The sequence below is a fragment of the Trachurus trachurus genome (assembly GCF_905171665.1).
Source record: "Trachurus trachurus genome assembly, chromosome: 1".
NCBI lineage: Eukaryota > Metazoa > Chordata > Actinopteri > Carangiformes > Carangidae > Trachurus > Trachurus trachurus.
The window spans coordinates 28,096,749-28,109,744 of record NC_139891.1 but is presented as its reverse complement, the minus strand read 5'-3'; the positions used below and the strand labels follow the sequence as shown (position 1 = coordinate 28,109,744).

Genomic DNA, 12,996 nt, shown 5'->3' with positions numbered 1-12,996 from the left:
ATTTATTGTTTTATTGTTTTTAATTGCTTTTAAAAATAATGAAACAACTATTCTACTGTCTGTTATATTTATTTTATTGCCTTTAATTGTTTTATGTCTCTATGTACAGCACTTTGTTTTCAACTGTGGTTGTTTTAAAGTGCTATATAAACAAAGTTCAGTTGAAAGTTGAGAGTTGAGTACGCACCTGATGGTGTCGCATATGGAAGTGTCCAAATCCTATATACATGGAAAGGCTATAACTCCCTAAAGACCATCACCATGAAAATCAGTATTCATGCACCTATTGATCTGATCAGCTGTAGATCAATGAGATAATCACGCCCTGGTTGGAGAGCTGGGATGTTCGGGCATATAATCACTAGTCCGACTGGACTTAATGCCAACAATAACCTCTGAATCAAAATGATCATAAAATGTGTTTTTTGTTTCTTTCCTACTCATCTTGTTTCAAAATCACTGTCAGACATGATAACTCTTTTGAACAGGTGCATGCACTTGCTTCCTATGTTTTAATACCTGATACATTTAAATTCAGTTTCCTGATTTTTTTTTTTCATATCAAAAATTGTATTTAGTGATTATTGTTTGTGATTGATTCTGATCTGAGTGATTATCCAATAAACTTGATCATTTTAACTTCAGTGTTGTCATTTTTTAGTATCGATTTTATTCCTCATTGTAGGAGGAAGTACATGCTAATTAGCACTACATACAAATAAAGATTAGACTGATTGGAGCATCTTTAGTTTTGCAAGTCATGAACTGGAGTGTTGGATAAATGAAAATTTTGAGCAGATGATGGTGCTGGAGGAGAAGTCTAAAGGCTAAAGTTCACAACACTAACTTCATAGTGGCACAGGATTAGAATTATAATGATTTAACATTTGGGAACCATGAATATTTGTCCAAAGTTTGGTATCAGTAATATAAGTCTAAACTTTAGGCTACAATGTCTCTTTTGAATATTTCATTTTTTACCTTTGTTGAATTTCATCTGCTGCTGTAACAAGTACATTTTCCACCTCAAGCTGTATCTTAAAAATAAAGCTAATAATAATTTCCCGACCCTGCTCCTCCTCAACCTTCTCCTCTTCCTCCTCCTCATTCACTGTTGGAGAAAAAATTAGGATCCAAAACAGGGTCAGTTGTGATCGAGGATCTTTATTTCCCACATTCAATGATACAAATGAAAGTATCCAAAAGGGTTCAAAAAGTCAGAAAAATACTCATCAAAGCGTCAATATAACTTCACAAAAATGATTAGAAAAGACAGAGACGAAGTTCAGTGCATTAGAGTTTACACCCAAAAAAAATGGACATAAAGCCGAGCCTGTTCCGGACCAGACTAAACTTCTTGGGCCCTAGTTTCGTCGACCAGGTGAAGTCTGTGATCAGCGCAGCTTCGCCACGTCAACGGGGTGTGGCCCAGGTCCATTTCGCAAGTTTGCTGGGCCGCGCAGTCAGACTTAGACCGGCGCAACCCCTCCCCTCGTCCCTCCCACCGGCGCAAACGGCAAAGAGGGAGGAGAGAGGGCGGGAGGGAGACAGAAGGAGGAGAGAAAGGCGTGGAGTGGGTTTGACACAGCCGAGTCAGATCTTCACCAATCAAAGGAGCTCCTCTCCTCACCTTTAACTGCGCGGCGGGTGATGCGCGCTGCAAGTTTGTCATTTTATACTTGGACATGGACGGAGGAGACAGCGACGCCAGAGGCCGAACCTCTCACAGGAGGAAACAGCTGTTTCCCCGGAGGTCCGAGCTCAGAGTGACCAATAATGAGTTTACTAATATACTTAACCAGGATTGATCTGATACACTGAGAACCCCTACGCAATCTAAGAAACAACAACTAATAAACTAATAAAGAAACTCACATTTATTCAAACCCTGTGTATAAGATCAGAGGTGTAGGCTACACTAATCACAACATAAACACACACCATGTGGATGAAATCAGCAAGGACGCGCTCTCTCTCTCTCTCCCTCTCTCTCTCTCTCTCTGTCCTCCTCTCTCTCTCTCTCTCTGTCCTCCTCTCTCTCTCTCTCTCTCTCTCTCTCTCTGTCCGTCTCTTTTTTTTCTCTTTTTTCTCTGTGATAGAGATGCTGAGTATAGGCTATATACTGGACTAAGAGAGATGAAGATTTGTGTTTTGTTTTTCATTACGGCTGCCTGATCTGGTCGCTGGCGCTAATGAATTAATAAGTAAATAAATAAATAAAGCGATCATCACAAGGGCAGAGTGGTATCTCAACACGGCAGCGACATGCAGTCATCCACCCTCAGTCCTGCTTGGGACATCCACAGCTGCTTTTCAGTGCCAGTTCGTCCCTGCTGTGTTAATTCAGGTGGAGTTTCCTTTACGCGTGCCACAGCCTTTGATCTCTGCTTTGATCTGACGTCAGATGTGACGGGACAATCTATATAGATATAAATTCACGTGTTGATTCCATTAGTTGCATTAAATAGTGGTTATTGTGGATATTTATTGCATTGAAATGTGTCTGGAACTGTGGAGATCTGCCTGTGAGGTCTTGGTGACGTGTGTGCACTGCAGGTCAGTCAGCCAAACTTCCACTGCACCTGCTGCGCTCCGCGCTGCGCTGAGACTAGACCTGGTTGGAGGTGGCGAGCTTTCAGCGCAACTTCGGCGGGACATTTTCGGACGAAACTTCCACTGCACCAAGCAGAATCTGTGACGCCTCCCCCTGCTGCGCCGCCACGCCTATCTCAGCGCAGCGCGATCTGCCAATCTTCCAATCTGACTTTGCGCTCGGCTGCGCTGGTCGAAACTTGCATTAGACCGGCTGCGCTACCTTGCGCCACCTGCGCTGCGCCAGCAAACTAGGGCCCTTTATCTCTGTGACTTTGTTTTTATACTGTACTGTAAAAGCCCTGCCTTCTTATTAAAATGAGAGGTGAACATGACACTTCTTCCCCAGTGTACGCCCTGTGATTTGTCCAGATGTCATGTTGCGATCTTTCATCAACATAATCTCCACCCTATACGGCGACTGTATCACATTTTGCCACGTAGCGAGTTCACCCAAGTTCAGCGTCTTTGGCACCACTCTATCTTGCCGGTGGCCGTTATCTACATTGCCCGACCTTGACTCCCCCTGCAGGTGGCTGCACACGAGAACTTAACGGTGCTTTCCCACGCTTTGCACTCATCTCACCTCTACCTTCTCAGAACTTTTCCATTTTTTACGCAACATATCCCCCTGTGAGACTTGGAAGTCTCATTAAAGTAAAAAAATACATATAATGCATGATTACAGCAGATGGTAATGACAAGACAATCAGTAGGTAAAGAGTTTCAGAAGGTCAGAACAAGTAGGATTTTTTTTTTTTTAGCAAATTATCGTTGTATGTTTAACAGAATCAGTTGTATACTTAAGATCGGAAACAAAAAAATACTAAAAACTAAGAGTATGTAGTATATGAGTTTTGCAATTATATGAGCAACCCATAATAGTGGTAGCATTAAAAATACTACAAATCCTCAGTAAGTGCTCAACTTAAATTGTCAATGTATTGAACCACAAAGATGAATACTAAGTAAGTAAAATAAGTTTTACAGTTAACAGATAGGCTAAACATCTGTCTCCTTCATATATGGTTGTTGGCAAATTGTTTACATGTTATTGCTACACTTTATTTTGCAGGTTGCCGTTATCTACATTGCCCGACCTTGACTCCCCCTGCAGGTGGCTGCACACGCGAACTTAACGGTGCTTTCCCACGCTTTGCACTCATCTCACCTCTACCTTCTCAGAACTTTTCCATTTTTGACGCAACATTCCCCCCTGTGAGACTTGAAAGTCTAATTAAAGTAAAAATAACATATAATGCATGATTACAGCAGATGGTAATGACAAGACAATCAGTAGGTAAAGAGTTTCAGAAGGTCACAACAAGTAGGATTTTTTTTTAGCAATTTATCGTTGTGTGTTTAACAGAATCAGTTGTATACTTAAGATCAAACAAACAAACAAAATAATACTAAAAACTAAGAGTATGTAGTATATGAATTTTGCAATTATATGAGCAACCCATAATAGTGGTAGCATTAAAAATACTAAAAATCCTCAGTAAGTGCTCAACTTAAATTGTCAATGTATTTAACCACAAAGATGAGTATTATAAGTTTTTACAGTTAACAGATAGGCTAAACATCTGTCTCCTTCATATATGGTTGTTGGCAAATTGTTTATATGTTATTGCTACACTTTATTTTGCAGGTTGCCGTTATCTACATTGCCCGACCTTCACTCCCCCTGCAGGTGGCTGCACACGCGAACTTAACAGAGCTTTCCCACGCTTCACACTCACCTCTTCCTTCTCTATCATGCTTTTCCTTTTTTTTACCCAAAATAGCCTGTATAAAAACAGGACCACGACAGACATCTCCACTTTCGAGTCTCCAACCTTTCAGAGTTTTTCCCTTCACCTCTGCAACAGCGACATGGGTCTTTGGGTAAGTTGAGCAGCTGACTCTCTCACGTTTAATTTACACAAAATATTGTGTGTATCTTTTTTTGTGTTTCTGTTTCTGTTTCATCCTGATGCAAATGCAAATTACTGAATCAGTAGAAAGTTTGTCTAAAATATCAACCATTTTAATAAAGGATTAATGCTTATTTTGTAAATATTTTCAGTTTTCACACTGATCTGCCATAGATAACTGAGTATTTTGGGGTTTGGACCCAGTGGTCACACAAAGCAACTAATTTTAATTCACCATGGGAACTATCAACTTTTGTTTAGCTAGCTAGTTTTTCACTGTGTTTAACATAGTTTGTTATGACTGAGTATTAGGGCCACGTTGAGAAAGAGAAATCACAGACTTTGAGACTAAAGTCATAATTTTACAAGAAAACTGTCATGATGCAACAATGCCGCATTTTGTAATAAAATTCTTGAACGCAAAAATATGATAACCATTGTTGGTACATACTGTAATGCATCAAATTATTACATTTTCTTAATGCAATACCTGCATTTTGTAATAATTTGGTGCATTATGTAACAACTAATTACAAAATGTGGCAAAGTTTATATTGCCAGAACTAAGAAAAAATCTGCACACCATAAGAGCTCCCTTTCAAGGATTTAATAGCATAGTGACGTTTCGAGCACAATGCTCTTTTTCAAACCGCTGTGTAAAAAAAAGTTTATATTGCCTTCAAGAATTTTATTACAAAATACGTCAGATTATTACAAAATGTGGCATTATTACATCATGAGATGTAAATGTAATACATTATTACAATGTGCAGCAATGGTGACTCCTCAATCCTGATCCTTCTTGACTTGAGCGCTGATTTTGACATGTTGGATCACACATAATGCTGAACCCCTGAATTTATATATAAATAAAGTAGAAAATAAAGTTCATTACCATATTATTATTGTCTACCCAGGTAACACTGTTAGTGGGGCTGCTGGTTTCGGTGGCATCGGACCAGAGCTACCTGCCCATTGACTGTGATGACGTGTATCGCCATGACAACACCAGCTCCAGTGGGGTGTACACCATCTACCCAGGAGGCCCCACCTCACCCCTGCACGTCCTCTGTGACATGGACACTGACGGGGGCAGATGGACCGTCAGTACACTACACCTCATATCTGATTAGATTTCATATTTGACGATGAGACTTAAAAAGCCAATTCAAAAGTGGAGCTTGATAAAAAAAAAATACAGTATATATATTGTTTCAGTGTTTAACAAGTGTTGTGACTTCTCTCCTTTGAGACTTGTCACTTAAAGCAGAAGTAAGTGATATATTTGTGTTAATATAAGTCTTAAATAGTTATATCTTCCGACAGCAATCACTTACATAGAGTGTTTGGACTGAAACACGGGTCTGTCAGTCCCTCTGCTCTGCTCTGAGCCGAAGAGAAAACATTTATCGTATCCTACAGTTTTTATCCAATGAGGAGAGAGAACGGCATGCAGGGCTGTGTGTGCAGCCAAGGGACGCCGTGAATGTGGCGACGTAGGGACGAGGACTGTTATGGTGCGTTTAAGGAAACTCGTTTTTTTCCGACCTGTGAAGTCGTACCAGTTCAATCTGGTACGAGTTCACGGGTCGGAAGTTACGAGTGGCCGTTATAGTGACTTTCACCGGTAAAACAGGTCGGAAAAACACGAGTGGGTTGCCTGGAACGCTACAAAGTCGTAAGTTGTGACTTGAAGCTGTAATTTATGATTTCAAAAGCCTGCCTGGAACGCAGCATTAGCGAAAACGACCGGATCACTCACTTCTGCTTTAAATGATCATCATCTGATTTGTCAGTTGTCAAGAGTTCACATCCTGTGGCAGCTTGCACAGTTTTTTTTTTTATTGAAAAATATATTTAAAAAAACATTAGTGTATTTAAATAAATAAAAATGCCTGATTTTGTTGACCTGAAATGATATATGTTGTAATTATAAATATAGCCTAATAATAACAAAACATTTTAAAATGTATTTTCTCATGAAGTAGCCCAAGTAAACAACATTTACAGCAGCAAACACTTGTTTTTAGAAAGTTTGAGAAAGTTACCAGTGTCCATGTTGTATAATTTAGTTAGTCCATCACCACAGCAGTTTGTTGTGATGATGTTCATATCAGGAATCTCTGTCACTTAAACATGTGAGAGAGCACAGTGTGACAGAAAAATAAAAGACACTACTACAGCAACTGTGATTGCTGTTTACAGACCAGATAGTCATCAAACTCACCTGGTTCAGTTGAAAAGAGTTTTTTAGTTTTCTTTCTTTTTTTTAAGTGATCTCAAGTCCTGCTAATTGAATACAGTTTTATTTTGGTTGACTGAATTGTTGTGATTCTCCCTCTCAGGTCTTCCAGAGGAGGTTGGATGGGAGTGAAAACTTCTACAGGCCATGGGAACATTACAAGAACGGATTTGGGAATGTAGCAGGGGAGCATTGGCTGGGTGAGTCTTAGAGGGAGAATTACAGGTATATTAAAGTATCTATGGATCAAATATGCTCTCATTACGCTGTTCTCAGTCACTACAGGCAGCAGGTTTTACCAAATAAATAAGAAAAACTAAAAGAAGCTGCACAACCTGCAGCAGCAGCACATGTCAGTCAGACAGTCAGTGAGTGGCTGGTGAACACAGCGGAGCATTTAGCAGTGAAACTGAAAGTAGAGAAATATTATAGATCCTTGGTGCAAGAGGTGAAGTGGAATCAGAGCTGTGTGTGTGTGTGTGTGTGTGTGTGTGTGTGTGTGTGTGTGTGTGTGTGTGTGTGTGTGTGTGTGTGTGTCTCCTCAGGTCTGGACAACATCTTCCTGCTGACGATGAGGAAGAAGAACGAGCTGCGGGTGGACATGGAGGACTTTGAGGGAGGGGAGGCCTTTGCTCAGTATTCGTCTTTCTTCGTCGACTCTGAGAGGGAAGGATATCAGCTGGATCTGGGCGGCTTCACAGGAGGAACGGCAGGTGAGGGTCACTTCAGTGGAAATGTTTCCTTTTCTTACTTTTAGGTATTTAACAATGAGCCAGGTGAAGGCTGAATGTTTCACTGTGGACAAACAGGCAAAAAAATACTACATGATTTTTGTGAATTCTGTGAAAAAAACAAAAAAACAATTAGAAAATAGAAAAATTTAGCAGTTTAGCGCTGATTTCACTGTATAAAGAAACACATTTATTTTAGTTGGATTAACTGCAATTTTCCCCCCAATTCCAATTGGAAATTACATTTTGACTCTGTTGTTTCTAGGGGACAGTTTAACATCCCACAACTCCATGAAGTTCACCACCTATGACAAAGACCAGGATGTGTGGGGTAATAACTGTGCTCACCACTGTCTTGGTGGATTCTGGTACTACAACTGCCACACCTCAAACCCCAACGGCCTGTACGCACCTGGTGGCACTAATAGTGTCTGGACCTGTGGAAGTTTCCAAATCCAATGGGTCACATGGAAAAGCTCCCTTAAGACCATCACCATGAAAATCAGATCAGTCGCTAAGTATCCATGCACTTATTGATCTGATCAGCTGTAGATCAATGAGATAATCACGCCCTCCATCAGGGTTGAAGAGCTGGGATGTTCGGGCATATAATCACTAGTCCGACTGGACTTAATGCCAACAATAACCTCTGAATCAAAATGATCATAAAATGTGTTTTTTTTTCTTTCCTACTCATCTTGTCTCAAAATCACTGTCAGACATGATAACTCTGTTGAACAGGTTCATGCACTGATGTATTGAAATTCAGTTTCTTTGTTTTTTTTCTGATTAAAAAAATTGTTTAGTGATGATTATTATTTGTGATTGATGCTGTTCTGAGTGATTATTAAATAAATAAACTTGATTTGTTTTAACTTTGTTTTTATTTTATTAAGTTGTCATTTTTAGTATCAATTTAATTCCTCGTAGAAAATTATCTCATAATGATTTAGTTTTTTCCTGTATGATTTTTCAACTAGTAGCACATGCTAATTATCATTAAATACAAATTAAAGATGAGGCTGATTGGAATATCTTTAGTTTCACAAGTCATGAACTGGAGTGTTGGATCAATGAAGAATTTGAGCAGATGATGGTGCTGGAGAAGTCATGATGTGATCATCAGAGTCGTCACAGTTCATCCTGTTTGGATCATGTGTCTAAAGTTCACAACACTACTGTCAACCTCATGGTGGAAAAGTTAACATGATTTAACATCTGGGAACCATGAATATCTGTCCAAAGATTGGTATCGGTAGAGATATTTATAGGCAGTGTTCTAAGCAATATGCTCAAGCTAATACGCTCCTTCGTAGGTTTAGTATGTGCTCAGTTGATGTTAAATGTTCCCTGTTTAGATCTTTCTGTACTCCTATGTATACAGCTCACCTCTGGTGTAGCTATAAGAAAAGCAGTATGCGGTGGCTCATAGTGGCCTACAATGATGGACTGAGGTTGTTGCTTCAGGTGCCCAGGTGGCACAGTGCGAGCCAACTCTTTGTTAATTTAAATGTACCCAATTGTGAAGCATTTCTACGAAATGTAATGTATCGTTTTATGTGCCGCCTGGATGACTCGGGGAACAGCATTATTGGGGCTTTAGCTGCTATAGGTATTCATCCAGGCTTAGAAAACACTGGTGGGATAGCCTGCTTATGAATTATGTGGAGAGTTGATTCTCTATCTGTGTGTCTGTCTTTTTCTCTCTCTCCGTCTTAAATCTGTTTTATCATGTTTGTTGTTGTTGATATGGACCGCTTGTTGTGTCTGCAATAAAGATTAATAATAATAATAATAATTAAAGCCGCAAGCGGCTATGACGGGCCCTCGTTCCACGCCACTCGGCGTCCCGCTCCCACGCCCCCTGGTCCCCGCTTCCCCCGGGTCGCTCTTCGAAACCCCCGCGCGCCACCGGACGTGGGCGGCTGCGTCGAGGGCGGTCCCCTCATCAAACACGTGAAGTTTCGAGCAAATCGGACAATGTACGATGGAGTTACGGCAAGTTTATGGTTCGTCCACCAGGGGGCAGTACCGGGATGTGGGCTGTTGCGTTTGGGGTCGTTGCCTCATCACACATGTGAAGTTTCGAGCAAATCGGACAATGTACGATGGAGTTACGGCAAGTTTACGGTTTGTCCACCAGGGGGCAGTAAGGGGATGCGGGCCGTTGCGTTCAGGGTCGTTACCTCATCACACATGTGAAGTTTCGAGCTGATCGGACAATGTCAATGCAAAATATGGCATTTCCTGTTACCACCGGGGGGCGCTATGAGTGACGTATGGAATTAATATGTCAAATCGTTCAGGGTCATGTCATCATCATGTCCATCAAGTTTGAAGCCGCTGCGATCAAATCTGTGGGCGCGATAGCATTTAAACCTTTTTAGCTGAATTCGGGAAATTGGCCGTGCGCTAGCAGCCACGCTCTTTGACCTACAGACCTGCGGAGCACAAGCCGTAATCAGCTTGGTCTGTAGATGTTCTGTACCCAATTTGAAGTGAATCGGGCGAACTCCCTCGGAGGAGTTCGTTTTACGTCAAAAAAATGCTAACCAAAATGGCCGACTTCCTGTTGGGTTTAGGGCGTGGCTCCAATTCAACTTTATGTATGTTTGGGTATGATACACGTGTGTGTCGAGTTTCGTATGTGTATGACAAAGTAAGTGAAATTTGTCTATGGAGAATTTCGGAAAAACTTCAAGGGGGCGCTATAGAGGCATTTTGCCACGCCCATGGGAAACGACTCTATCCACTGAAAGAGCTCGCCATTCTTGACCTGTGGATGAAATTTCGTGAGGACACGACTTCGTTAAAGCCACGAAAAAGGCAAACGTAATTGTACGATAAAAAATCGTCAGTCGCCGCGGCGGCACACGGACGCCGTTCGTCGTATCTTCACAGCGTTCATAATGTAGCTTCAGCAACTGGTTCTGCATGTATTAGAAGTGGAATGAAGTTGATCGGGTGAAGTATGGATTTTTAAAGAATTTTTGCGTACTTCCTGTTACCACCGGGGGGCGCTATGAGCCAGGCAGGAAGTCAATACATCAAAACGTTCAGGGCGGAGCCAACGTCATGTCCTTTGAATTTCAAGTGGCTACGACGAAGTATGTGCGCGTAATTGGCAAACATAATTTAAATTGGGAAGATACACATTCGCCGCGGCGGCACACGGACGCCGTTGCTCGTAGGGTCAAAGTGTTCATGATGTAGCTTCACCATCCGGGTCTGCATGTATTAGAAGTTGAACGAAGTCGATTTGGTCAACTACGTATTTTTAACGAATTTTTGTACGTTTCCTGTTACCACCGGGGGGCGCTATGAGCGACGTAGGCAAATAATATGTCGGATCGTTCAGGGTCTCTCCCTAGATTTTTGCACCAAGTTTGAAGCGTCTACGATCAAGTATGTGGGCATGAGAGCCAATCGTATTTACATGGCGAGCACCGAAACAGTCGCCAAACTTCGGGGCACGCCAGAGGCCAAGCGCTTTGAGCTACAGACCTGCGGAGCACAAGCTAAGCTCAGCTAGGTCTGACGATGTTCTCTACCCAATTTGGAGCCGATCGGGCGTAACCCCTCGGAGGAGTTTGTTTTGCGTAAACCAACTTTGAAGCAAAATGGCCGACTTCCTGTTGGTTTTCGGGTATGTCTGTAAAGCGATTTTTTGTAGATCTGGGGTTGATGAATATGTTTACCAAGTTTCGGACAAATCGGTGTCGCAGACCCTAATACCCTATGCGCGGTCTAGGGGGCGCTGTGGTGCCATTTGGCCACGCCCACATGCGAGACCACCACAGAATCGCAATTTTCGGGCTTCCCCCCCTGCGACTAAAATTTGGTGAGTTTTCGAGCATGGCAAAGGGGTCGAAATCGCGTTCAAAAGTGGGGAAGCTAAATAATAATAATAAACATTGCAATATCTGGGGTTTTTGCTGCCAGGTCTATGCAGTACTTGGTTACTTGCTTGCTTACTTGTTGTTACTCGTCGGCTGGCACGTTGACTAATGTGCATGTCGAATTACAATAGGGTCCTCCCTGTGACGTTGTCACTGGCTCGGGCCCTAATAATAAGTCTAAACTTTAGGCTACAATGTCTCTTTTTAGTATTTTATTTACCTTTGTTGCTTTTCATTTGCTGCTGTAAATTCTCCATCAGTGGGATCAATAAAAAGTCTTGTCTTATCTGCATTTATGACAGAAACAACCTCAGTCTTCAAAACAAAGCTAATAATAATGTTCTAACCCTGCTCCTCCCCATCCTTCTCCTCTTCTTCCTCCTCCTCCTCATATACATATAGCCTGTATAAAACTTTTTTTTTTTAATGGCTGACCGGCTATAAAAAAAAAGGACCACAGCAGACATCTCCACTTTCGAGACACTTTTCCCTTCACCTCCTCTTTTTTAGGACATCAAGGATATCAGCTCGTTCTGGGCGGCAGGTGAGGGTAGCTTCAGTGGAAATGTTTCCTTTTCTTACTTTTAGGTATTCAACAACGAGCCAGGTGAAGGCTGAATGTTTCACTGTGGACACACAGGCTAATTATTTAAATTTTTTTGGTGAATTCTGTAAAAAGTAATTTTAGAAAATAGAAAAATCTGGCAGTTTCACTGATTTCACTACGAACAAATTTATTTTAGCCGGATTAATTTAACTGCAATTTTTCCCCCTGTTCCAAATGGAAATTACATTTTGACCCTGTTGTCTCTAGGGGACAGTTTAGCATTCGCTGACTCCATGAAGTTCACCACCTATGACAAAGACCAGGATGTGTGAGATATAAACTCTGCTCAGTATTATCTTGGTGGATTCTGGTACGGCGGCTGCCACAGCTCAAACCCCAACGGCCTGGTCACACAAAGCAATGCATTTTAAGAGACATGGGAACAATCAACTTTTTTTCAGCTAGCTAGTTTTTCACTATGTTAAACAGTTTTAGTTTGTTACCATGGAGTATTAGGGCCACATTGACATTGATTTTAAATTGGATTGGCAAATTAGTGCTGTAGTGAAGTCCAGCTTCTTTCAGATTAGGCAGCTGGCAAAGGTGAAGCCTTTCCTCACACTAAAGCACTTTGAGACAGTGATCCACGCCTTTATAACATCTCGGCTGGATTACTGCAATGCACTTTGTTTTGGAGTCAGTCAGTCCTCCCTCGCACGTCTCCAGCTGGTGCAAAATGCAGCCGCTCGCCTCCTAACTGGTGCACGTAAGAGGGAGCATATAACTCCCACCCTGGCCTCCCTCCACTGGCTGCCGGTGCACTTTACAGTCCATTTTTAGATTATTTTATTTGTTTTTAAGTCTTTAAATGGTCTGGCCCCCCTTCCCTCTCTGAGCTCCTTCAACCCTACGCTCCTGCTCGGTGCCTCAGGTCAGCTGACCTGCTGCTCCTGGAGGTACCGAGGTCCAGACGGAAGCTCAGAGGGGACAGAGCTTTCTCCACTGCTGCTCCAAGATTATGGAACGAGCTACCTTTGCACATCAGACAAGTCTCCTCACTGTCCATTTT

The 12,996-nt window shown here is 41.8% G+C and overlaps 1 protein-coding gene across 1 annotated transcript; it reads left to right on the top strand.

Annotated features, from left to right (window-relative positions):
- Nucleotides 1–4,467: 4,467 nt before the first annotated feature.
- On the top strand, nucleotides 4,468–12,259 carry LOC310985790 (microfibril-associated glycoprotein 4-like; the record flags this gene model as incomplete). The annotated part of the gene is made up of 6 exons (XM_083971453.1): nucleotides 4,468–4,479; nucleotides 5,426–5,611; nucleotides 6,854–6,950; nucleotides 7,296–7,463; nucleotides 7,747–7,896; nucleotides 12,195–12,259. The coding sequence occupies 6 exons, from the start codon at nucleotides 4,468–4,470 to the stop codon at nucleotides 12,257–12,259; spliced, it is 678 nt and encodes a 225-aa protein (XP_083827579.1).
- Between the last annotated feature and the right edge of the window lie 737 nt (nucleotides 12,260–12,996).